The sequence below is a fragment of the Amblyraja radiata genome, chromosome 1 (assembly GCF_010909765.2).
Source record: "Amblyraja radiata isolate CabotCenter1 chromosome 1, sAmbRad1.1.pri, whole genome shotgun sequence".
NCBI classification, from domain to species: domain Eukaryota; kingdom Metazoa; phylum Chordata; class Chondrichthyes; order Rajiformes; family Rajidae; genus Amblyraja; species Amblyraja radiata.
In genome coordinates this window covers 142,137,284-142,164,945 of record NC_045956.1, presented here as the reverse complement: position 1 = coordinate 142,164,945, position 27,662 = coordinate 142,137,284, and the positions used below count along the sequence as shown (strand labels likewise).

Below are 27,662 nucleotides of genomic sequence, written 5' to 3'. Positions count from 1 at the left end.
ACATCGCCCAGGCTTGCATCCGACCACACATCACCTGCAAACTAGGATGCAGCACCCATGGTCAATCATGACCGAGGTGGGCCTATTACTATTGGTTGATTGCATTTGAGTATTTGGTTTTACACCACTCTGAGCTGGTTACCTCGTATTACTGTTTAGCAATTTATTGTATTATTGATTGTTATATTCTTATTGCATGCAATTGTGTTAATGGGCTTGTAAAGCTGCAGTAAGAATTTCATTATTTTGTTGCCGATAAATTTGACAATAAAATACTCTCAACCCTCATATTGAGCGATATCCTTTTACGTGGCAATTTTTTTGAAACCTTTAGGAAATACCACTATATTACATTTACTGGTTCCCTTTCATTCATTTTTCAAATAACATCTACGAAGAATATATTCGTTAAACACGATTTTTTCATTCTTAAATGCACCATCTCTGCTCAATCAATATAGGATTTTCTAAATGTCCTGCTGTCTCTATTTAATTGTTGAATCCCAGCAAAGGAAGATTTTAAGCAAACTGGTCCAGCTTTTTTTTTTTTTTAATTTTTTTAAATTTATTTATTAGAAGTAGACATATTATTAAATGTAGTTACATATTATAGTAAAAAAACTTTTCATATACATCAGTCATACATTATTAAAATTTTCCATTATCAATGGTCCAGCTTTTTAATGAGTTTTCTTGAATGAGCGCATTACGTTTTCAGTTTTGCAATGCACTGGAACTTTTCCAAAATCTATGGAATTTTGGATGATCATAATGCAGTCACAATCTCTGCAGCTACTTCTTATGACCCTAAGATGCAGATCCACCAAGGCCCTTCTCCATCTGGATGTTTATTAATTTTCCTATAGCTTTTTCCCCTCATTGACAAAGATTGTTTTAATTCTCTCTCTCTCATGCTCACCCACAGATTTTCCACATTATTATTAGCTTCCTGTGAAGTGAAAAAGGACTCTAAGTATTTGTTCAAAGTTCCTGCCACTGCCTATCAATTTCCTAAAGGACCATGTTTTACTGTAGCCTTGCCCTTCCCTTTTATATACTTGTCAAAGTTTTTAGGTTTTTATTTTTCTTGTTAGCTTATTCATGATCTATTTTCGCATATTTTTATCAGTCTTCACTAGTTTTGAAAAGTTACCCTTGCTTCTGTTGCCATTTATCTACTGCAATTCCAATAACTTTTTTGTCAATTCTTCTGAAATATTTAGTACCTTAGAATATTCAGCTCAAGGTCATAGTCATAGAGTGATACAGTGTGGAAACAGGCCCTTCGGCCCAACTCACCCACACCGGCCAACAATGTCCCATCTACCCTAGTCCCAACTTGCCTGCGCTTGGTACATAACCCTCCAAACCTGTCCTATCCATATACCTGTCCAACTATTTCTTAAACAGTGGGATAGTCCCAGCCTCAACTACCTCCTCTGTCAGCTTGTTCCATACACCCACCTGTGTGAAAAAGTTACCCATCGGATTCCTACTAAATCTTTTCCCCTTCACCTTGAACCTATGTCCTCTGGTCCTCGATTCCCCTACTCTGAGTAAAAGACTCTGTGCATCTACCCGGTCGGTCTATTCCTCTCATGATTTTGTATATCTCTATAACATCTCCCCTCATCCTCCTACGCTCCATGGAATAGAGACCCAGCCTACTCAACATCTCCCTATAGCTCACACCCTCTAGTCCTGGCAACATCCTATAACATGGTGCCCAGAACCGAACACAATATTCTAAATGCAGTCACCAACGTCTTATACGACTGCAACATGTCCTCCCAACTTCGATACTCAATACTCTGACTGATGAAGGCGAAAGTGCCAAAAGCTTTTTTGACCACCTTATCTACCTGCAACTCAACCTTCATGGAACCATGCACTTGTACTCCTAGATCCCTCTGCTCTACAACACTACCCAGAGGCCTACCATTTACTGTGTAGGTCCTGCCCTTGTTCGACATCCCAAAATGCAACACCTCACACTTCTCTGTATTAAATTCCATCAACCATTCCTCCGTCCACCTGGCCAATCGATCCAGATCCTGCTGCAATCGTTCACAACCATCTTCACTATCTGCCAAAACAACTAACTTTTGTATCATCTGCCAACTTGCTAATCTCACCCTGTACGTTCTCATCCAAATCATTGATAGTCTTTGATGCTGTTGAACCACATTATACTTATGCAATCATAACCATTATATATGTTGTGCTGTGAATTCATCCAATTTGTTATAAATGCTGCATGCATTTTGCTGAAGTACCTTTATCCCCATTGTTTCCCCAAAATCAAATTCCATTTGCAGATGAACTCTCAGGTTTGTATGCTCTCTGCCTATCATATGTTGGTTATCAATGCCCATTTTCTCACCCCATGCCTCAGCCTTTCTTTAATGTTCTAAGTTCATCCTCAACTAAAGATATTCCAGCCACTCTACCCAACTCAAGCCCTAAGTTAACCAGTTTGCCAAGATACTGGTACCAGCCTTATTTCAGTGAAGGCCCCCACTCCCCCCCCTGCAAAAGAAAACATATTTTGTTCAGCATTGTGGCCCATGACTAGAAACTCATTTCTTCCACACCAATTGAACTCAGATATCCAACAAGACTAATGTTTTATCTTTTTTTTATCATCTGAATATTCTATAAATTATACACCACTGACATGGAAGTACATTCCGGCTCTTTATTTATTTTTTAGTGTAAAGCCTAGAAAAACTATAAGATTCAGCAAGGCCCTGTTATACCCACAGTTCACATACAGTAAAGGGGAATTTTAATTAATGCACACACACAACTCAAAATATTTAGAATACTTACCGCATGTGATGAGCATGTGGTCAGTGGCGAGACAGAGGAAAGACTGCTGGTTTGGTGATTTGGCAAAGAACTGCATAAAACAAAGTTAAGGATAAAACAAAATGAGCTTAATTACAGAACTTAAATACTAAAGATGCATTAAAAAAGCCCTCGTTGCTAGTTTACAAATCAAATCAAAACACCAGAGCTGGTGAGAACGCAGAAAAGATTTACCAAGATATATATACACTTGTCAAAGTTTTTAAGTTTTGGGATAAACCACAAGTAAAGTAGGTAGTGTAGGCACAACCATATCTCACCATCTGGGGCATCATCTCAAAACAAAGGATAGCAATTGCTCCATTTGGAGTAGATATTCAACTTTTGCTAGAACCAACCAAGCCAAAAGTTATTTTACTCCTATTTAAAATTTGTAATTTGGTAAATTATAATTAATGGATCTAAAAAAATCCCCAGCATTTATTGAACATTTCTAAAAATGCAAGATAAAAAACAGAAAATACCAGGAAAAAGGCTGAATTGTTCAGGTTTGTGACCCATCATCAGAAATGAAGTTCTGATGAACAATTGCAGACCTAAAATGTTGGCCATTTCCCTTTTCACAGGGGCTGTGAAGACGAGCTGATTTATTCCAGTATTTCCCTCTTTTATTTCAGTTTGATTTATTGTTTGCTAATTACCTTCAAGTATCCTAACTATAAATGCACTGTTATCTCTCTTAGCACCAGGGATCGTTGTGTATAAGGATCTAGATAGTGACCGCCTACCTTCTTTGCTGCTACAAACGGCTGAGATGGACAACTGGTGCTCTAATTAATCACCCCATTGTTCGCTGTGAAGTGGCCGACTATGAGAACTGTTGTTAGGTGAGCTGGAGTGAGTGGCGCAGCAACCTATCACTCAGCACCTCCTGCATCTGTCCAGCACCTGCTCTTCATCAACAGTTGGGTTTGATGGAAGCTGCTGGCTCCCATCTCTTTGTTTGGCTGCACACCTGACCCCAGAGCCCAGAGATTTCTCTGTGGCAACAAATTCAACTGAAAGGTGAAAACAATCACTTCCATCACATCTAGCAGTGATGAGACTGTAGAATCCACGCAGATACTGCCAGTTCCCAGCAATGGCATACATTCACCAACCAGGCCCAGACCAAGCTTTGCACCTCAATACTGAATGAACGGCAACAATTAATACCAGGTTCCCATCAGAATAGCACTGTCGTAATATTCAGAAACCCAAATCAATGGCTTTCCTTTGTAATAGGTGCTTTAATATTCCCATGTATTCCAAGTTGCACCTTTGTATTCAGTTTCTCATTATCACTATTTCTGCCCAAGGTGTTTCCTCAATCCCCTTTCATTTTTTAATGTTAAACTGTATATTTGTCAGAACAAAGAGTTGACTGAAAGAAACAGGTCCATACCTGCTATGTTGTGACAGCGAACTGCTGGGCAAGTCAATGGTCTGGTTCAAGTTAGAAGAATGTTGTGTCACTGTAGGCAGAAGTGAATATTGATCACACCAATAGATACTGAAATCACTTGCTAAAAGACTGACTCTACTGAATAAAGACTTTAACAGAATCATTTTAATCTTGCAACTTTAGGTTAATTGAATAATACAGATCAATTGAAGACTAACTAGTCCTGATCAGTAATAGACAATTGAAAGACATTTTCCAAATGAATTTATATGGCAAATTACTGGTTTAAACTCAGTTTTGATGGGTCTGCTGATGTGGAACACATTCCCATTAACGATGAAATTGACTTAAACAATGCTTCTCTTCACATTCAACTGAGCTATTCACCGCAGCACATAAAAGTAATAACTTTATAAAAAGTTTAAGCAATGCACCCCCTCTCTCCTAAAGATATTAGGAGAGTTGTAAAATGATGCTTATCCCACTGATGCAATTCCATACAAGTTGATTGTAATCACACCACCTCCAAAACATCAGTGCAAATAAAAAAATCAAGAGGTCAAAACTCAGTGCACTGCAGGGGAATACAAAACAGTGGCATAGCTGATAGAGCTAATGCCTCACAGTACCAGAGACCCGGGTTCAATCCTGCCCTCAGGTACTGTCTGTGTGGAGTTTGCACGTTCTCCCTGTGACTGTAATGGTTTCCTCCCACATCCCAAAGACGTGTGGGTTTGTAGGTTATTGGTCTATGTAAAATTACCCGTAATGTGTAGGGAGTGGATGAGAAAGTGGGATAACATGGATCTAGTGTAAACAGATGATCGATGATCAGAGTGGACTTGTCGGCTGAAGAGTCTGTTTCCACGCTGTATCTCTAAACTACAAACTCAAAACACAGCAACATTATCTCGTAAACAACCGTGAGCGTGCGATGTGGCCAAAGTACTTCATCACCAATGCTGGTAATAGTCGAATAATTCCTGGCAAAGACCCCAGAAACTTGATAGCACGGAAAGACATGTCCCAAATATGTACAAGACCAAAATATGCTAATAGCTATGGATGATCTACTAAGTGCTCATCTCAATAAAAAAATGCATGGCCCGTTCATGAAAATATCAAGGCGCACCTAAAACATTTTAAATATTAGTCATCAAAAGATTGATCAATCAGGATGTGTCATACAGAATAATTGCTGCAGACACTTGTGAAGCTTTTCATGATTGTACCACTCCATGCATATCATAAATAAGGATTGCATAAAGTACACCACATACAAAATAATTGAAATATGGACTGATTTTGCTATTTGTTTACATATGACTAGTTTATGTCCACCGTTCTTAATTTTTTCTGAAACTCTATAAATATCACAGAAAAAGTTCTACTGGTCATTTTTCATTCTCCGAGTGTTCATTTCCAGTGATTTCTGTGAATGCCTTCAGTGGATGGATAGACACAAAAAGCTGGAGTAACTCAGTGGATGGATATTGAATCATCCCAGTGTTGCATAGTAAAAAGTTATGGGCAGTACAGCAACTAATCAGAACCCAGGTAATGGAGAAATCCTACGGAAATAGGTGTCCAAGAGGGCAGGCAGATGAGGCCGCAAAAGGCAAACTATTTCAAGAGATGAGGTCTTGCTGATTCGGAAAAGTAAGAAGGATCCGAGAAAGACAAGTGAAGTTATTATCTGAATGGTGGCCGATTAGGAAAGGGGGAGATGCAGCGAGACCTGGGTGTCATGGTACACCAGTCATTGAAAGTAGGCATGCAGGTGCAGCAGGCAGTGAAGAAAGCGAATGGTATGTTAGCATTCATAGCAAAAGGATTTGAGTATAGGAGCAGGGAGGTTCAACTGCAGTTGTACAGGGTCTTGGTGAGACCACGCCTGGAGTATTGCGTACAGTTGTGGTCTCCTAATCTGAGAAAAGACATTCTTGCCATAGAGGGAGTACAGAGAAGGTACACCAGACTGATTCCTGGGATGTCAGGACTTTCATATGAAGAAAGACTGGATAGACTCGGCTTGTACTCACTAGAATTTAGAAGATTGAGGGAGGATCTTATAGAAACTTACAAAATTCTTAAGGGGTTGGACAGGCTCTTGTGGCTAAAGGGATCAGGGGGTATGGAGAGAAGGCAGGTACAGGATACTGAGTTGGATGATCAGCCATGATCATATTGAATGGCGGTGCAGGCTCGAAGGGCCGAATGGCCTACTCCTGCACCTATTTTCTATGTTTCTATGTCCTGAAGAAAGATTTGGAGGCAGAAGGAGTCTCAATAAGCTCAAGTGCCGTGCTCATTGAAGTTGGTCAAAAAAATAGAAGACATGTGAAAAACAACTTTCAACTGCTGTGATGATAAAAAAATGATTCAAACGGGCTTTAAAATATAAAAATTCGGACATGTGAAGACTGGAAATGTTCTGTGACGCAAGTTATTTTCTGGTTCAGGCCAAACCTATATGGAGATCAGTAAGCGAACCAGGGAGAAAATGCCACATTGAGCAGTTTTCTACTGGCTGGATAGCACGCAACAAAAGTTTTTCACAGTACCTCGGTACACATGACAATAAACTAAACTGTAACTCTGAAAAGATTACATTGTGGGGTAGTTTCAAACCATAATGGTTCGCTGCACCCAGTTGATAGAATGATGTGATTGCTGCAAGATATCAGTCAATGTATTTCAGAGAAGAATGGTGCTGTAGATGACAAAGATATTTCCAGATGGATCTGGGATAAGACCTTGCACCGTGCCACACAAAGATGCTGACCATTTTTTTCACCAGAAGGGGGATACATATGTTCATAATTTCTTTCGGCCCATCAAGGCTACTCCGCCATCCAACATGGCTGATCTATCTTTCACTCTCAACCCCATTCTTCTGCCTTCTCCCCATTATCTCCGACATCCTTACTAATCAATAATCTGTCAATTTCCACCTTAAAAAATATCCATTGACGGCCTCCACGGCCGTTTGTGGCAAGGAATTCCACAGATTCACCACCCTCTGACTAAAGAAATTCCTCCTCATCTCCTTTCTAAAGGTACGTCCTTTTCTTCCAAGGCTATGGCCTCTGGTCCTAGACTCTCCCTCTAGTGGAAACATCCTCTCCACATTCACTCTACCCAGGTCTTTCACTATTCAGTAATTTTTAATGTCCCCCCCCCCCCCAGTCTGAGGAAGGGTCCCAACCTGAAAGGTCACCTGTCCATGTTCTCTATGAATGCTGCCCGACTCACTGAATTACTTCCAGGGTTTGACTTGGAACAGCTATAAATTCAATGCCGTTTCAAGGACTTTCAAGGTCCGAAAATCCAATTTTCAAGGACTGGTCCAGCAAACATTGATGGTTTATTGGAGACTTGTATATAAATTGCTTGGCGCCCTGCCGGAGGTAAAATGGGGACAATTTACCCTTAATTTATACTGTAATTTTTTTTTAATTATACCTTAGAACAGGGGCCTCCAAACCTTTCAGCATGAGGGTCACATTATATATTTGGCACATTTTTGCGGGCCATAGGAAAAAGAATTGTCAGTTTTATAAATATAATGAACTCAAAAAAGAACTTAAGTAAAACAAATGGAAGAAATTCAAAACATATAGCCATCAATCAAGGTTAACTAACAAAATCATAAAGTTTTATGCAACCACATTAATGGGAAGGATGGAACTGATGTTTTGATTTCATAATTTCATTGAAACCCTCAACTTAATAGCCTATGGCAAACTGACCTGTAAATCCCCGTGCTACCCAGTGTTGCAGTGCTAATTTTTTAGGTGCGGGAGCTGTCAAACAGGGGCATCATTTTAGATTTTGCTTGGGGGACAAGCTAGTCTCCCAAGAGGGTCAAACAAGATTATAGACTATCACTACATCCCAGTGTATAACTAGAACAATAAAATACTTTAATATAAACAATTTAATAATGTGACAAAATATTGCATGGTTGCACTCACTAATTATCATGAAATATAATTATCAAGCATGTAAAGAAAAAATGGCAATGTATTTTTACAGAGGTGCCAGCCCGGCACCAACTCGCCCTGACTCTCCCGCAGCTCTGGGCCTACACACTCACTCACACACACATACCCACTCCGTCGACCCCTGCCTCTCCACCGGCCACCAGCGGGCCAGAGCAGTCACCTCATCAAAGTTTCAGGCGCAGCACTAGGCCCACAACCTCCACGATGCAAACAGCACGTGGTCCGACTGCTGGGTCCAAGTGATCCTCCCCCCTCTCCTACAGGGAACGTCGTTAGCAAACATATCTAACAATGTTTCCCGACGTATAATAAAAATACGCATTCTAAGTGATGAAAAAACGCCACATTACTGCATGAATTAATATTTTTATTATAAAAAGTGATTTTTCGAGGACTTTCAAAGACCTGATAAATCCAAGGACTTTCAAGGCCTTCAAAAACAGATTCAAATTCCAGGACTTTCAAGGACTGTTCAAGGAGCCCTGTACTCCAACACTTCGTGTCTTTACATGAGCAAAATGTGCCTCTTCTGATGCTTTCCATTAAAGGGAATTCTACACAATTTATCAAAAGGTAAAAAGTTTGCCTAAAGAAATGGAAAAGATTTAGCCCTCAGGTTTAAGCTGGTGAGAAGAGCATTTCTAAGAGAACTGTCCAAAAGGCAACTCCCCAGGGCACAAGGACTGCAGAGAGCCATCGAAGGAGAAGGATGATGGTTCGCGGGATGACCCGAACCATCATCATGCGACGGTCCTTTGTGGCCTGCTGCAGCTGGGACAGTAAAATGGCAGCTGGGACAGTAAAATCTTGCATACAGACTCAGTGGGTTGTTCTGTACAAACCGGAGGATGGTGCTTTATGCATGGTGAAAGTCTTGATGAGCTGTATGTAAAAAATGTATTTCACTGCACCTTGATACAAGTGATAATAAAGTAACCATTGAAACATCCTTCTAAACTCCAGCGAGTACAGGCCCAGTGCCTTCAACCGCTCATATGTTAACCCAATCATACCTGGGATCATTCTCGTAAACCTCCTGTGGACACTCTCCAACGCCAGCACATCCTTCCTCAGATATGAGGCCTAAAAGTGCTCATAATACTCCAAATGCAGTCTGTCCTGTGCCTTGTAAAGCCTCAGCATTACATGCGATTTTGTATACCAGCCCTCTCAAAATACTTCCTTATTACCGATATGTCATGAACTAGGCTGGTAACTAGCCTGACCTAAATACGATTGAGTATTTGTGATTAATTATCATGGCTGAATGGAGTGTACCATGAGTCATTGGCCATAATTCACGTGTGGTATCGAGATGGAAAAAAAATCCTCGGAAACGGTCGGAATTTGATCGATACCATGCCAAATCGCGTCAGAGACTTGAGAAAGTACCATTGTTCTAATGTACTAAATACATAATGGTGTGATAATAAAAGGTAGCTCTGCGACATGTATATTGACATTATATCCAAGTGTATTCTTGAATCAACAAATTTGCAAAAGGATGCACATGGTGAGGAGTGTATGTCCCAAAGAACTTTACTATGCTTCATCTGGTGTTTTTTTTAAATAGAGGTATGTCACATTGCTGGCAATATTTACAGATGGAGACACATGCAGAATCTAGATTGTAAGTGCCAAAATGCTACAATCATGGTGTCTATCAACAGCTGTTGCAGTTTAATCTCCAGAATTATTATGTTCCAAGGTAGATGCACTTGCAAGTGGAAGAGTCTCTAAATGTTCAATGCCTACCTAAAAAAACTTAACTATATTGAAAACATTGCAAGGGCATACCATAAAATGTATGGCAGAATAATTGCCGTAGAAATGTATTATTAGGCTTTAAAAAAATTAGCAGCAAATTACGATTTTATATTCCAATTTAGCCTCGCTCAATAGTTTCATGAAAGATCGCAATTGTCTAATTTAACAGGCAAGTAAATGCAAATCGTTAGGGTCAATACCTGATTAACCAAGGGACGTGTTAACATTATTTTCTGTTGTGCAATCTACCACAAAAATTACATTAAATATGGCTGCAAGGGTGAAATTCAATTGCAATTAAAAAATGAAATAAGATGCCAGATCGCATCAATATACCAGTATTAAAAAAAAACATGTTGAACAATGCTCAATTCAGTGTGACAATTAACTTAAAAGAAGAATTAAGCAATGTTTCACAAAAGTTTACGCATTTTGCAAAGTGCCAAAATAATGAGTGGGGCAGACATGCAGCTCATGGAAAATGCCAGGAAATTGAACTGTTAAAAGTTACAATCTTTACAATTTTGAAATAATTATTTTTGAAAAATTGGAATAAAACACAGGACCAGAAAGAATTTAGCACGAATTATAACTTGGTACACCATTAAAATTAAACAAGTGATATTTATTGAGTATTTTTAGGCAATGAATATTTCATAAAGTGAAACTGCTTTGGTGAATTACTGGTAGCAAATTCAGAATTTCTGCACTTGATTACGCTCAAACATACTCCGCAAGTTGCTGTCAGGCTTCATCCGGAATGACAACTAGCGCTGAAAGCCTGTGATTATTTTCCTTCGCAAATTCTGAGCCAAAGACACAGGAAATTAATTTGAAATGGTCTCAAAGATTAAGAGGAAAGACAGTATTATTTAGCTGTGTTGTTGCCAACATATTACTTACAAAATATAGTTATCAGTATACACTTATACAGAATACTGTTACAATAGGTTAAAATGATGATCATCCTTGTAGTTTGGGAGTGTATCTCAATTTACTCAAATTTAAAATCTTGGCTCTGGATTGCCTTAAATAAGATATCTACCCAACTCTGATTTATGAGTCTATAGTCGCTGCATAAATTAAATACAAATTTTAACTTTCTAGTCAAATGACAAACATACACTGGTAATGTTGACTTTTTGACGACTCACCTTCTAGTGCCTGTTGTTCGCCAAGACCATTGTAGCTGTTCTGTAAATGCAAGATAGAAATGTCTGACTGCAATTAAGGATCTCTTAGTCATGGAACAAACTATCTGCTGTTCATCTAAAACAAAAGCAAAGTACTGCAGATGATGGCACTCTGAAATTAAAACAGAAAGTAGAATACACTCAGGTTGGGCAGAATTAGTTTCTTACCTGTCCCACTACCACCCTCTTTTGTCTTGTACTATCAATGACCCCATTGCATCACACCTTTGACATGCAGATGCCACAGGCTCACTGGCCTATCGGCCTTTTCTAATATCCTCACCTTTCACACCATCACCTAGTTTGTAACTAAATTTTCTGTTTAAGTGGAGCAAATTTAAGGTTACAGAGAAGAATGAAATCTTTTCTCATCTTGCATCACAAAATGCCCAGGATTAAGAACTATTTAAGTACTACTTATTTGGCATCCATTATACTTGGTATGGAACCAGGCTGTTGTACTTAAATAGATACATAGGAAAACGAGCAAAAAGCAATTATGTAACCTTGTACGGATCCAAACTGCAGTGAAGTTGCAAAGTGTAAATCTTGTTCTTAATAGGCAAATTCTAGGTTTCAAAATCTCAAAGAGGGTAATAAATGCTGCCTCAAGTATTCTACATAAGTAATTAAAATGGGAATCATTTAGTGAAAACAAGTTGTCTTTCACAAACCATCACTGCCACATTCAAAATCATTAAAAAACATTTTTGCTGCATGCAACATTATCAAGTTTCATATACCTTCCTTTCTGCTTTGTTGGTTACCAACCAGCATTAGCAATTTAGATCACTGACCTGTTTACACAAATTCAGACTTTGTCAACTGTATGAACTCTCCAGGCTTATATGCCATTAGAAATCCTGTGGTCAGTTACGCTGGCTGAAACTGCATCTAAAGTAACTGACCTAGGATGCAGTATACAGTGCAACTTCTCTCAATAACATTGTATGCTTCTCGTTTTGATCAAATTGCTTGTTAACCTTGAAATAAGTTGCTGAATAGGCTGGCTTTGCAATTTTGTTTGCATGCCACATGTCTTGCCACCTTCATGGCAATGTTAATTGTGAAGATGCAAGTCCCTCGGTCTGATACCGGAGAGATTATCTCTAATCAGTCTGTCATCCCTATTTTCACATTCCCCTTCCCACCACACTAAGTTTACAAAGATTTTTGTGATTCCCCTTAAGTTAGCCTGTAATATTTTCTGACACGCTTTAAACTCTATTTCAATTCAAATCCATATTCTGAAATTTGCTAGATTTTCAACTATATTCCATACCTGATTCTTTCCTATTTCATCTTCATATTATCATTATCTCCAGGGCCATCATTCCTCCATATGGAAGTTTTGAACCCAAATTATCTATCACTGTTCATTTACTATATTCCTTTATAACTCTATTTCCTATCTAATAATGCACTATCCTCTTCCTCATGTGAAAATGTTCTCCCTTTAAATAACCATTCCAAGGAACCTTCCACATTGTATTAACGTTGTCATCAGCAGCTTGTTTTGTGAATCGTGGATTGAAGCCTACCACAATACAACAGTCAGATTTTTCACAGGATATATAGAACTGAAACAGGCCCTTCAGCCCCACCAGTCCATGGTGAAGATTCATGTTCCACTTAAGCCCAATTCCAACTTTTCTCAGTTAAATCTTAGTATATTTTCCCATCATCTTCTCCCTCATTTGCAATGCTCGGTATCTGAAACCTTGTCCAGAGTGAATTTTCTTCTGCCAAGAACAAAGAGCTTTACAGCCCTTAAAAGACCATGAACGCAAATGAGTACTTTAAATGCTTACTTTAATACTCGCCTGCAAAGAAGCTTTCTTTTGAGGAGTTGTATCCAAGGAGTTTTGATATGGCATTCCATGTGCAGAATTCTGATCCAATGTTGAATGCTCTGGAGTGCTCTGAGCAACCGTTGAACTGGGAGAGGTGATGACAGATGGGTTTATTGATTCTTGAACTGCACTGGATATCAATAAAAATTGCAACATTAAATCAATATAAATAGAGCAGAATGTAACGCAGCAATTTACAATTACACCCATAAACATAGCTATTTCTGAAAGTGAACTGATCGAGAGATTTAAGTAGTTGGATTCCCATTCAGTACACATGTAGTGTAACCAGTATAATTATAGAATTTGATCCCTACATTTTATTCCAACAGTGCTACATATTTATACATAGTAGGTATGTTGCAAAGCCTACCTGAAGCGTCGCTGAAAATCTGTCGCTGCGGGTGTGCGCGATTTTGGCGCCGTTTAGAGGGGGGCGGGTTTAAAACGCGATTTTCTCTAGGCTGTTCAAATTGAAGATGTTCAGCCTAGTTAATTATTAACGAAAAATCGCTGGAAGACCCCGTCGCAAAAGCTATTATTAGTTTTAAAGGCCTCGTATAATAGTTATAGTAGTTTAAAAATCAATCTCTAAACCCGCGACCACCGGCAGCTGTCAGGGTCGCATAGAGCAAATAACAGAAGGTATGCTGCTTATTTTTACATTAAAAAGGGCTTCTTAAGATCCCTTTATACAAAGTTTAATATTGCGAGTAGCTCATTTTGGGCCCATTATATCCCGCAGTATTTTTCTGGGCATTTGAGGGCACAAATCTAGCGCAATGTGAACGTTCTAAACCAGCGCGTTCACAGGATCCCACTAGAAAGCTGATTTAAATGGGCATTTATTTACAGCAATTGAACACTAAATTCCTTCCATTTGGCCTATAAATTAATGTAAATTAGGTTTAAAAATCATGTTTTATTGGGAATTATTTATGAATATTATTTGGACACTTAGGCTATTTAAAAATGTTAATCATTTATTAAGAAATGGATAGATGTTTAGATCTAGTAATTGAAGTTTGAAATTAGCTACACTTGGGTAACTAACTAATTATATGCTTTAATTTCAGGTCATCCAAGTAAGATTATTTTATATTTGTTTCAGAATGGTTCAATCTACGATAACTGAAAATTTCATTCAGTTCTCTTAATTTTTAAGAAGGTTATGGGCTTTTGACTGCACACGATCACAGCTTTTTTGTTATGTCCATAGAAAATCAATAGGGAACAAGATGCTAATTTCCGAGTATGAAAATAGCCATAACTTTTTAAATACTTGAGATATGAAAGTGAATTAGGTGTCAAATTAAACTTATTTTTATGCTTTATCTGATGGGATAAATTACAGACTTGATTTTTTAAATCTCAAAATTTTGTAACATTGCTATACATAGTTTCTATATATTTAAATTTCTCCCAACTAGCAGCATCGCCAGGTATACCTTCCCCTCGCTGATCTTAATCATGGAGCCATGGAGTCAAACAGCATGGAAAGGAGCCCTTCGGCCCAATTTTACCCAGGTACATCAGGGCTACACACCTTGGCTTCTTTTTATTGGCTTCTCAATTTGCCAATTTAAATCACTCAACCAATCTAACAGCCGCCTTCTAAAAGCTCCCGTTGTCGCCCCAATACTAAAATACTCACTCAACTCATCTAACGTCTGCCAGCCTTTTTGCAACCAATCTTGGCCAATGCTATTTAAGGATACTTCCGAGTGTCTAGAATGTAACTGTAGGATGACTTTTATCTAATGTTTCTTTACACAGAAACATCCAAGTGATGCTTTCAATGAAAGCAACTGTGACATTGATACCTTGTGATAGTTGAAGCTGGGGAAGAAGGGGATGAGAGCTTACGTTGCAGAATTTGAGAACAAATGGCTTTGTGTTTGACTGATGGCCTCTGTGCTTCCCGTTTGAAACTCTGTCAGAGATGGTTCTGATCCAAATTCCAAGGCTCCAAACTGAACATTCAATCCAGAAATTTCAGTAGATCCTGGCATTTCAACAGCCGATGCAGGAATCTAAGCAGAAACAGAAAATGCAGGATTTCAAACGCAAGTGCCTTTGGAACCAAAAATTGGAATGTCTGTGTGAACACATGCATTGTTTAGTCAAATATGAAAAATGAAGGAAAGATCTGTCATTCAATGATGCATTATTTCTCCACGGGCTATAAGCAATTGTATCTCATGGCACAGGGAGATAAATCATCCCATTCGTGCTGCTCAATCAAACTATTTGCCTTAAGTAAATACCTTAATAATGGCTTACCGTACAATCTATTGGTCTATTTTAAGACTGGCATATAATTGTGGTAAACGAAAATCTAAACTTAACCGGTATGCACATTTAAAATCTAAACTGGTATTCTTGCAAGCTATTGAACATCAAAGCCAATCGACCAAAGAGGCCAAGGCAATGTCTATTTTTGAATACGGATGCATTCAATCTGCTTCAATTACGAATGAAAATGGCAGCAATTTAAATTAAAAGCTCTGAATGTCATATCATGAGTAAAAGTAAGTCTTTAAGTTCAGTCCTGCAATCATATTTACTCAAGAATAGAATTGATTACAATAGACAATAGGTGCAGGAGTAGGCCATTCGGTGCTTCGAGCCAGCACCGCCATTCAATGTGATCATGGCTGATCATCCCCAATCAGTACCCCGTTCCTGCCTTCTCCCCATATCCCCTGACTCCGCTATCTTCAAGAACCCTATCTCTTGAAAGCATCCAGAGAGTCACCACTCTCTGTGAGATAAAGAGTTTCCTCGTCTCCGTTCTAAATGGCTTACTCCTTATTCTTAAACTGTGGCACCTGGTTCTAGACTCCCCCAACATCGGGAACATGTTTCCTGCCTCTAGTGTGTCCAAACCCTTAACAATCTTATATGTCGTTATATGTATGCAAAGAGCAGGAGTAAACGGGTCCTTTTTAGAATGGCAGGCAGTGACAAGTGGGCTACCGCAAGGCTCAGTGCTGGGACCCCAGCTATTTACAATAGATATTAATGATTTGGACGAGGGAATTGAATGCAACATCTCCAAGTTTGCGGATGACACGAAGCTGGTGGGCAGTGTTAGCTGTGAGGAGGATGCTAGGAGGCTGCAAGGTGACTTGGATAGGTTGGGTGAGTGGGCAAATGCATGGCAGATGCAGTATAATGTGGATAAATGTGAGGTTATCCACTTTGGTGGCAAGAACAGGAATGCAGACTTTTATCTGAATGGTGGCTGATTAGGAAAAGGGGAGATGCAACGAGACCTGGGTGTCATGGTACACCACTCATTGAAAGTAGGCATGCAGGTGCAGCAGGCAGTGAAGAAAGCGAGTGGTATGTTAGCATTCATAGCAAAAGGATTTGAGTATAGGAGCAGGGAGGTTCTACTGCAGTTGTCCAGGGCCTTGGTGAGACCACACCTGGAGTATTGCGTACAGTTTTGGTCTCCTAATCTGAGGAAAGACATTCTTGCCATAGAGGGAGCACAGACTGATTCCTGGGATGGCAGGACTTTCATATGAAAGACTGGATAGACTTGGCTTGTACTCGCTAGAATTTAGAAGATTGAGGGGGGATCTTATAGAAACGTACAAAATTCTTAAGGGGTTGGACAGGCTAGATGCAGGAAGATTGTTCCCGATGTCGGGGAAGTCCAGAACAAGGGGTCACAGTTTAAGGATAAGGGGGAAGTCTTTTAGGACTGAGATGAGAAAAAAAAAATTCACACAGAGAGTGGTGAATCTGTGGAATTCTCTGCCACAGAAAGTAGTTGAGGCCAGTTCATTGGCTATATTTCAGAGGGAGTTAGATGTGGCCCTTGTGGCAGAGAAGGCAGGTACAGGATACCGAGTTGGATGATCAGCCATGATCATACTGAATGGCGGTGCTGGCTCGAAGGGCCGAATGGCCTACTCCAGCACCTATTTTCTATGTTTCTATGTTTCAATGAGATCCCCTCTCATACTTCTAAACTCCAGAGTGCACAAGCCCAGCTGCACCATTCTCTCAGCATATGACAGTCCCGCCATCCCGGGAATTAACCTTGTAAACCTTCGCTGCACTCCCTCAATAGCAACAATGTCCTTCCTCAAATTAGGGGACCAAAACTGCACACAATACTCCAGGTGTGGTCTCACTACAACTGCAGAGGGACCTCTTTGCTCCTATATTCGATTCCTCTTGTTATAAAGGCCAACATGCCATTCGCTTTCTTCACTGCCTGCTGTACCTGCATGCTTACTTTCATAGACTGATATACAAGGACCCCCAGATCACGTTGTACTCCCCCTTTTCCCAACTTGACACCATTTATATAGTAATCTGCCTTCCTGTTTTTGCTATCAAAGCGGATAACCTCACATTTATCCGCATTAAACTTCATCTGCCATGCATCTGCCCACTCCCCCAAGCTGTCCAAGTCACCCTGCATTCTCGTAGCATCCTCCTCACAGTTTACACTGCCACCCAGCTTTGTGTCATCTGCAAATTTGCTAATGTTACTTTGAATCCCTTCATCCAAATCATTTATGTATATTGTAAATAGCTGCGGTCCCAGCACCGAGCCTTGCGGTACCCCACTAGTCACTGCCTGCCATTCTGAAAGCGACCCGTTAATCCCTACTCTTTGTTTCCTGTCTGCCAACCACTTCTCTATCCATGTCAGCACTCTACCCCCAATACCATGTGCCCTAATTTTGCTCAGTAATCTCCTATGTGGGACCTTATCAAATAGAAACATAGAAACATAGAAACATAGAAATTAGGTGCAGGAGTAGGCCATTCGGCCCTTCGAGCCTGCACCGCCATTCAATATGATCATGGCTGATCATCCAACTCAGTATCCCGTACCTGCCTTCTCTCCATACCCTCTGATCCCCTTAGCCACAAGGGCCACATCTAACTCCCTCTTAAATATAGCCAATGAACTGGCCTCGACTACCCTCTGTGGCAGGGAGTTCCAGAGATTCACCACTCTCTGTGTGAAAAAAGTTCTTCTCATCTCGGTTTTAAAGGATTTCCCCCTTATCCTTAAGCTGTGACCCCTTGTCCTGGACTTCCCCAACATCGGGAGCAATCTTCCTGCATCTAGCCTGTCCAACCCCTTAAGAATTTTGTAAGTTTCTATAAGATCCCCTCTCAATCTCCTAAATTCTAGAGAGTATAAACCAAGTCTATCCAGTCTTTCTTCATAAGACAGTCCTGACATCCCAGGAATCAGTCTGGTGAACCTTCTCTGCACTCCCTCTATGGCAATAATGTCCTTCCTCAGATTTGGAGACCAAAACTGTACGCAATACTCCAGGTGTGGTCTCACCAAGACCCTGTACAACTGCAGTAGAACCTCCCTGCTCCTATACTCAAATCCTTTTGCTATGAATGTTTTCTGAAAGTCCTGGTACACTACATCCACTGGCTCTCCCTTGCCCATTTTCCTAGTTACATCTTCAAAAAATTCCAGAAGATTGGTCAAGCATGATTTCCCCTTCGTAAATCCATGCTGACTCGGACCGATCCTGTTACTGCTATCCAAATGTTCGGTTATCTCATCTTTTATAATTGACTCCAGCATCTTCCCCACCACCGATGTCAGGCTAACTGGTCTATAATTCCGTTTTCTCTCTCCCGCCTTTCTTAAAAAGTGGGATAACATTAGCTACCCTCCAATCCACAGGAACTGATCCCGAGTCTATAGAACATTGGAAAATTATCACCAATGCATCCACGATTTCTAGAGCCACTTCCTTAAGTACCCTGGGATGCAGACCATCAGGCCCTGGGGATTTATCAGCCTTCAGTCCCATCAGTCTATCCAACACCATTTCCTGCCTAATGTGGATTTCCTTCAGTTCCTCCTTCACCCCAGATCCTCTAGCCACTACTATATCAGGAAGATTGTTTGTGTCCTCCTTAGTGAAGACAGATCCAAAGTGCCTGTTCAACACATCTGCCATTTCCTTGTTCCCCATAATAAATTCACCTTTTTCAGTCTTCAAGGGTCCAACTTTGGAGATGGAAAAAGGTGGATTTATTATGTCACTTATGACACTGTCACATAAACAGTAATCAGTTAATTTGCACCGTCAAAAAATTCTTAAAGCATGCTAATAATTAACCTTCAAACATAGCCAGCAAGTTGCTAAATTATGTCATTTTCTTTCATCTCTTTTTAAACAGTCATTGTGGCCTAATTATTTTTGTATTATTTTATAACAGTTGGCAATAGTTGCTGAGGTCAGCATCAATGACACACCCCAAATTTCCCCAGAGAAAATGGCGTTGAGGTACTTCCTCCAATCCCACTGAAGGCACACTCAAGAGTCAAGAGTGTTTAATTGTCATATGTACCAAAATGGAACAATTAAATTCTCACTTGCAGCAGCACAACAGGTTTATAAACACAGTACTCAATAGATAACACCGTACACCAATTAAAAAAAAAGGTACAATAAAAAAACCCCAACATAGTGGATAATACCCAACTGGGCACTAATGCAACCAGCCAATATGCTCTCTACCTGTAAGAGTTCAAGTGAATATTTGTCGACATACCAAATGTACGCAACATTCTAAGGAGGTAGAGGCATTGATAGATTACTTTATGATTACATCAATGTGCTGGGTCCAGGACAGATCTTCAGAGATATGCATGCCCAGGTACTTGGAGTTGACTCTCTCCACCATCAACCCATTGATGAGGACAGATTTGTGGATTCTCTAAAACATTATGGGAAGCTAGAGAAGAGATTGGGGGACATCATTGACTGCCAAGCGTGGAAAGACTGGAGGATGGCTAATGCTAGGCTTCTATTTGAGAAAAGCTACAAAGAAAAACTTGAGATTACAAATCTGTGAGCCTTACATGTGGTGCTGGATAAGTAACTGGAGGGGATTCTGAGAGACAGGATCTACAACCGTTTGGAAAGGCAAGGACTGATTTGAGATACTTAGCATGGCTTTGTGCATGTGAAATCATGACTCATAAATTTGATGTGATTTTTGAAGAGGAGACTGATAGAATTAATAAGGGAAAGGTGGTGCACACCGTCTACTTGAAAGTTAGCAAGGTCTTCATCGAAGAGTAGAATGGTAGGCTGGTCTGGAAGGTTAGATCACATGGGAAACAGTTGTTTTTCAGATTAGAGGCCTGTAACAAGTGGTCTTCCACAGGGATCGGTGCTAGGTCCAGAGTCATTCGTGATTTATATTAATTTAAAGATATGGATTATATAAATGATATGATGAGTTAGGTGGTATGGTTAGTAAGTTTGCAGATCGCATTAAAATTGGTGGTATAGTTGATAGCAAAGGTGATTATCTATGATTACAACAGGATATTCATCAACTGAGCCAATGGCTTGTGGAATGGCAGATGGTAGTTTAAGTCAAGTAAATGCAAGGTGTTGCATTTTTGTAGGACAAAGCACGGCACAGTAAATGGCAGGGCCCTGGGATATGTTGTAGAACAGAGACTCAGTGGCGCAGATACATAGTTCCAAGAAGGTGGCAGCACAGTTGGACAGCTTGGGTCTCATGGTTTCAAAATATTAAATTCTGTCAGAAGTTGATTATTGGGCCTACTACACAACCACCTATTGCTCTATATCTGCTCTAATCCCATTTCCCCCCCATTAGGACTGTATCCTTCTATGCCGTACCTTTTTAACTGTCTATTATGGTGAAGGTGTTTGGCATGTTTGCCATCATCAGTCAGCGCATTAAATAGAGGAACTGGGACGTCTTATTGTAGCTGTACAAGCTGTTGGTAAGGCAACATTTGGAGTACTGGTTGCCCTGCTATAGGATGTTATTAAGCTGGAAAGACTGCACAAACAGATTTACGAGGATGTTACCAGGCCTGGAAGGTTTGAGTTATGGAAGACCGGATAGGCTGTATTTTTTTTTACCCCATGGAGAAAAGAAGGCAGAGGGCTACTCTATATATTAAATATTACTTTGTATATAATATCACAAGGGGCAGAGATAACATGATAAGCTAGTGTTTTTCCCCAGGGTAGGGGACTCTAAAACTAGAGGGCCTGGTTTTAAGAGGAGAGAGGAAAGATTAAAAAGTGACCCAAAGGGTAACCTTTTTTTTTGTACATAGATGTTGGTGCGTAGATAGAATTAGCTGATAGAGTGGTGGAGGCCGGTACAATAACAACAATTAAAAGATACAAATAGGTATATGGATAGGAAAGGTTTGGAAGGATATGGGCCAAGCACAGGCAAGTGGGACTAGATCAATTAGGCATACTGGTCTGCATCGGCAAGTTGAGCTGAAGAGTTTGTTTCTGTGCTATATAGTTATGAAACTATGCTGTTCCACCATGCCATGCTGCTCCTGCCACACACATCTCAAAACAAACTCAAGACTAACATTTATTTCAAGAGGGCTTGTATACAAAAACAGCGATGTACTGTTGAGGCTCTACAAGGCCCTGGTAAGGCGGCATTTGGAATATTGTGAGCAATTTTGGGCACCATATCTGAGGTAGGATGTGCTGGCTCTTGAGAGGGTCTAGAGGAGATTTACAACAATGATCCCAGGAATGAGTGGGTTAACATATGATGAGCGTTTGTTCGCATTGGGCCTGTACTCGCTGGAGTTTAGAAGAATGAGGGGGGACCTCATTGAAACATACAAAATAGTGAAAGGCTTGGATAGAGTGGATGCGGAGAGAATGTTTCCATTAGTGGGAGCCTAGGCCTAGAGGTCATAGCCTCAGATTTAAAGGACGTTCTTTTAGGAAGGAGGTGAGGAGAAATGTCTTTAGTCAGTGGGCGATGAATCTGTGGAATTCTTTGAAACACAAGGCTGTAGAGGCCAAGTCAGTAGATATTTTTAAGGCAGAGATAGATAGATTCTTGATTAGTACAGGTGTCAGAGGTTATGGGGAGAAGGCAAGAGAATGGGGTTAGGAGGAAGAGACAGATCAGCCATGATTGAATGGCAGAGTAGACTTGATGGGTTGAATGGTTTAATTCTACTCCTATTCCTCATGACCACACCATTGAAATGTTGTTCAACAATCAATTTCATCTAGGCTGGGATTGGAAATTTCTTGGCTGCGGCAGCACAGGCCAAATAAGGATGCACTGCCATACTCATTATGCTAAATTCACACTTTTATAAGAGGCACAGTTACCTTTAGTCCAGCTCCTGGGTACAAAGACAAATGTAGGTCCCTTACAATCAGAATTTATAGGTGAATTTATAGCCAGCAGTGCATTCGTTATTTTTTTTGGTGTGTTTAATGTTGGTTTGGGTGTCTCGGTGTGTCTTGTGTGGGGTTGGTGGGGAGGGGAAAGGGGGGAACCGTTTTCGGTCGCCTCCTCCACGGAGAGGCGACTTTTTCTATGTCGCCTCCCTCGCGGCCTAACAGCATGGATTGAAGCGGCCGTTCCCGGAGTTGGGCCCGGAGCATCGGCAGCAGGCGCAGCGTGGACTTTCCATCGCGGAGCGGGCGAACCCTTGCTGGGGGTCGCCAGAGAGGAGTGCTACAATCGCTGACCTTGTGACTTTGGCATCATGGGACTGTGGTCTGCGGAGCTTCTAGCCGCAGACCAAAGTCATTGACTTTGACAATGGGAAACAAGGAAATGCCAGAACACTTAAATAAGTACTTTGTTTCTGTCTTCACTAAGGAAGACGCAAATAATCTCCCAGAAATACTGGGGGACTGAGGATCTAGCGGGAGGGAGGAACTGAAGGGAAATGGTGTTAGGTAAACTATTGGGACTGAAGGCAGATAAATCCCCAGGGCCTGATTGTCTGCATCCCAGAGTACTCAATGAGGTGGTCCTAGAAATTATGGATGCATTGGTGATCATTTTCCAATGTTCTCTTGACTCTGGATCAGTTCCTGTGGACTGAAGGGGAGCCAATGAAACCCCACTTTTTAAGCAAGGAGGAAGAGAGAAAACAAGGGGATTTGTGTGCAATTTTGGTCTCCTAATTTGAGGAAGGACATTATTGCTATTGAGGGAGTGCAGCATTGGTTCACCAGGTTAATTCCCAGGAAAGCAGGACTGATATATGATGAAATGGGTCGACTGGGCTTGTATTCACTGGAATTTAGAAATATGAGAGGGGATCTTATAGAAACATGTAAAATTCTTAAATGATTGGACAGCTAGATGTGGGAAAAATGTTCCTGATGTTGGGGGAGTCCAGAACCAGAGGTCACAGTTTAAGAATAAGGGATAGGCCATTTAGGCCTGATATGAGGGAAAACTTCTTCACCCAGAGAGTAGTGAATCTGTGGGATTCTCTGCCACAGAAGGCAGTGGAGGCCAATTCACTGGATGCTTACAAAGAGTTAGATTTAGCTCTTAGAGCTAAATGAATTAAGGGATACGGGGAAAAAGCAGGAACAGGGTACTGATTTTAAATGATCAACCGTGATCATATTGAATGGCGGTGCTGGCTCGCCATTAGTAAGCACCCTATTTTTCTATACTACCCATCCAGGACTTGCAATATTCCCAGCATTATGGTTTCTCCTTGGATACTTGGCTCCAGTTCTCATGGTCTAGGGTTCAAAACGTTAAATCCTGTCAGAATCCCACAGCACAGAAATGGATTGTCCACATCAGCCTTTTGCTCTAATCTTATTTGCCCTCATTAGGACTGTATCCTTCTATGCATTGCCTATTTAATTGTCTTTCCAAACGCTTCATGGTCTCCTAATTACTGGTACTGAACCAATCCATATAAATACATACAAAAGTGTCAAGTCATTCAAAAATGGCCTAGAGTTTCAACCATCTGATATGGAGACAAGTACTACCACCTGACCCATAAATGATATCACCATGACACTGTTATCCACAAGGTAACCAAGAAACTCAGAAAAGTGATTCACATCAGGATGTTCAGATATGTGCTTGAACTTGGACATCATTGTTTCTTGGTTACTCCCATTACATAATAATTAACTAAATTCTTGCTTTCGACGTCCTCAAGATATAGGATATAGGTAATAATATTCCCCCGTGTACTATTACTAAAAGCACAATTTGCTTCCTCACAAAATGTTTATTTGTGTAAAAAGTGACTGAGATGAAGATTTTTTTGAGGCAACCCAGTCAAATATAGCACTCACAAATATGGCATGGTCAGCAACTTACTTTAGAAGGTGGTATCTTCCGCTTTTGTGTTTTAAGTTGTTTTTGCTGTGTCTGTGGCACATTGGTTATCCGAGTATCTGCAGACATTGGCAATAGTTGCATCACTTTAGCAGTAGAACAAACAACTGAAGGTGGTTCTCTTAACTTGATTTGGGAAGGAAAGGAATCCAATACAGATTGCTCTTGTTGTTGGGTTATCTGGCTCAGAATAGGTGAAGGATCAGGTTGTATTTTCAAGTCTGAAAGATGTCCAAAGTATTACTTTAAAATCAATTTCATGAACTTATTATGTTACCAGTTTGACCAATTACCATTTTCCTTAAATGCACATTTACACAATTCTCAGGTCAATCTTTCATCTAAATGGCAACATTTCTGCTGTGTTAAGACTATTCTTAGCTTTAGCGCCGACAACCATAAACAACTGAAAATTTAAGAATGTACACAAATTAAAAACAAACAAGAATACACTAAACAATAGTATAAACACTTTATCATAATTTGTTAATGAATTAGAATACTGACCAAAATGGCTTAGGACTGTTGACTGTGATGTTGATTTTGTTTCCCAAGAATGCTTCTTATTACTTTGTTCTGTGCTTTGTGCAGCCAATTCCACCACACCAGGGGGCTTCAATTGGTCAATTAGTTGTAATCCTGAAGCATTACCAGTCTTTGTAACAGAAAGCTCTCCAAATTTGTGTGTCTGTATATAAAAAGTGAAACACTTTAAGAATCATGAAATGCAAAGAATGTTAATAGTCTACACACGCAATTCTCAGTTTTTGCCAGATATTTAAGGTAACAAGAACTTTCTTTACAAGCTATTCCAAAGATTTCTTTGCAACATTAAACATCCAGTTATCATTTCATTTTAGTTCATTCAACTTTGTGTGCTTAATTACAATTTAATAAAAATGGTGTACTGTACAAGTACAATAGCCATATCCAGTATTTCCTCACTGAAAATCACTGCAGATGAGAGAAAAATTGAACACTAAACCAGGTTAAGTATTCAAATTCTTATTGGATATTTCCATAAAATATCCAAGAAAGAAAAACCTCTACAAATGTCAGGATAAATGCAAAACATGAATTAAGACTGGCACAGATTAGTTTAGTTATTGCTGAACAACAAAATGCATTGGCCTGGATAAATAGTTGATTACAAACTTTCTCCCACACAATTTAAATGCACAAAAAGTCCACATCAATGTTAAAATTCAAATACTAGGAATTATGTTTCCACTCCCAGAATGGTACTTCAATTGCACTTGGATTTGACTTCAGAGAAATTATTTTTCACTTCTTCAGTTGCCCCAAAACTAACTACTCATAATGGGGCATTTAACTCAGTGATTACTTCATAACTGATTAAAATGTTTCATTTTTCTGGAGTACTATAATCCTCAGATGACAGAGAATCCAAACGCCACTCTAGGCAGTAGAAAAAGGGACAATTTTGAAACATTTTTTAAAAAGGTCCCAAATTACTGCTTGTTTTGTTAATACAGGTAGTTCAAGCCAATGCTGGTGTTCAAATAATATTCAAATTTAACCTCACCATTGTAAAATACACGTAGCTTAGCATCAAAGAGTTCTAAAAATATGCTTCATGACTTTCAAACAATCAGTTTATACATCTAATTGAGAATTCAGTTTCAACGTCCTTTTCATATTTCTTTGTTTCCCAAACTCAAATTTTGCAGTTAAATAGTAACTGAACAAATTATCAAAGAATTTTCCATCAATTGCCTGAGAAAATTAAAACAAATGATTCCCAAGACGATTGTCAAGTACAGCAACTTTTCACTTTGTAGAACACTGTTACCAAGTGGGTAGGGGTAAAAAGAGGAACTACAATCCCTTCATCTCACACATTTGCGGTATAAAAAGGTACAAACATTGAAGCGCCCATTTTCCATTTAAAGTTAGTTCCCTCAGTAAATGAAATCTTTTATCAGGATCTGCTCAGGAAAGAAAGTTCATTGTTTTGAAAGGTAAATTAGTTTGCCCTGGATAGTTTATTTTCATTGTCATTGGAAGGCCTTACATGATTCTCCATTTTGGTTAATGGAAAAAAAAAAAAAGCGCAAAAGCGAAATAAGGAACTTTCAGGCAAGCTGGTGGATGGAATTTTTCAGGAAACAGAACTACAATGGAGTCTGTTATGGAATTACTGTTTAACTAAAGAAACCTACAGTTCAACTAAGCTTCATTTACTGAGCCTACAGTGGTTAATCATTTTTTCTTCTTCAAAGCTGCCAAATGACCAGATTTTTTTTCAAATATGTTGTACATAGATTAGCAGTCTTACATTGAAATTATAAATGTAAAGCAGTGAGTTATGAGTATGAACACACTGAGTCACAAGACTGAAAACACAAAGAGAAAAAGTGAACATATATGCACAAATTCATTGGGAAGAGTCCTATAACTACCTCAACTGCAAATCAATTACTTTAATATTTAGGAATCTGTTCCAATCTACCAAAGTATTTTTAAGTTATAAAAGGATTTTCAGAAGTCTTAAGGTCTAAAGAAGTATTCAATACAGAATATTAGACAACCTGAATAAATTAAATAAGTATTTATGTCCAGAAGCCTAAAATATTTGTATTTTTGGCAGACAACTAGTCTGATCACCCAAATTCTACGTGCACATGCATAGAAAACATTGCCTCCTGAAGAAAATATATTGTGAGCTTCTAATAAAATGGGCAACATGAATTTAAGAATTAATAACTAAATTCAAAGGATCAACTTAAAATTTGCAAATTCTACAATTAACTATTCTTTCAATAGGTATTTAATAGCTTCTTATACAATCAGTTTGAACTTTCTCTCTATATTAAGATTGGACTGCACCACTGAACTCCATCACAATCTCAGAAACCGCAAAAAAAAATCCACGTTATCAAAGCTTTAAGGTTAACCATGTCTGAAAAAGTTAACTGAAGGTACATTTAGATGGCATTATACAGAATAAACAGTAACATTTTAAAAAATAATCTAAATTATTAGATACCTTGACGAAACCGCAGGAAACTCAAATAAAATTTTATAAAATCAATTTATTTGCTTTATGCTTTAGCACAAATAATATATACCAGATATAACATAATGCTTTCAGGAAATCTCAGAAATTCACATGAATAAGGAATTGAGTTATTATTGACATGTGTATCGATACAGTAAAAAACTTTGTTTTGCATTCTACCAAGGCAGATCAGACTATAGAAGTACAATTAAACCATACAGGAGCACAACTGGTTGTGCAAAAAGAGAGAAAACAGTGCAGAAAAAAAGCATTACCGCCACAGAGAAAATTCAAATAAAAAGTGCAAGAGCCGCAGTGGTGTAAATCGGGCATACACCCGTAGCATACAAAGGTTCATTCAAGAGTTTGATAACAGCATGGAAGAAGGTTGGACTTTTTTGC

General features: G+C 39.4%; 1 protein-coding gene and 1 non-coding gene across 8 annotated transcripts in view; both read right to left on the bottom strand.

Annotated features, from left to right (window-relative positions):
• ubap2 (ubiquitin associated protein 2) overlaps positions 1 to 27,662 on the bottom strand; it is a 120,510-nt gene that overhangs the window by 36,405 nt on the left and 56,443 nt on the right. For 4 of the 7 annotated variants that reach the window (XM_033032046.1, XM_033032024.1, XM_033032035.1 and 1 more), the window contains exons 12-18: positions 24,746 to 24,926; positions 24,221 to 24,459; positions 14,942 to 15,108; positions 13,034 to 13,205; positions 11,184 to 11,223; positions 4,256 to 4,325; positions 2,833 to 2,902 (exon numbers count right to left, since the gene is read on the bottom strand). In XM_033032046.1, coding sequence (XP_032887937.1) covers positions 2,833 to 2,902; positions 4,256 to 4,325; positions 11,184 to 11,223; positions 13,034 to 13,205; positions 14,942 to 15,108; positions 24,221 to 24,459; positions 24,746 to 24,926 — 939 coding nt within the window. The remainder of the gene's footprint in view (positions 1 to 2,832; positions 2,903 to 4,255; positions 4,326 to 11,183; positions 11,224 to 13,033; positions 13,206 to 14,941; positions 15,109 to 24,220; positions 24,460 to 24,745; positions 24,927 to 27,662) is intronic. The other 3 variants (XM_033032060.1, XM_033032068.1, XM_033032054.1) reach the window with 1 other exon arrangement.
• On the bottom strand, positions 23,928 to 24,006 carry LOC116983682. The gene has a single exon (XR_004414785.1). It is a non-coding gene; the product is annotated as a small nucleolar RNA SNORD121A (small nucleolar RNA).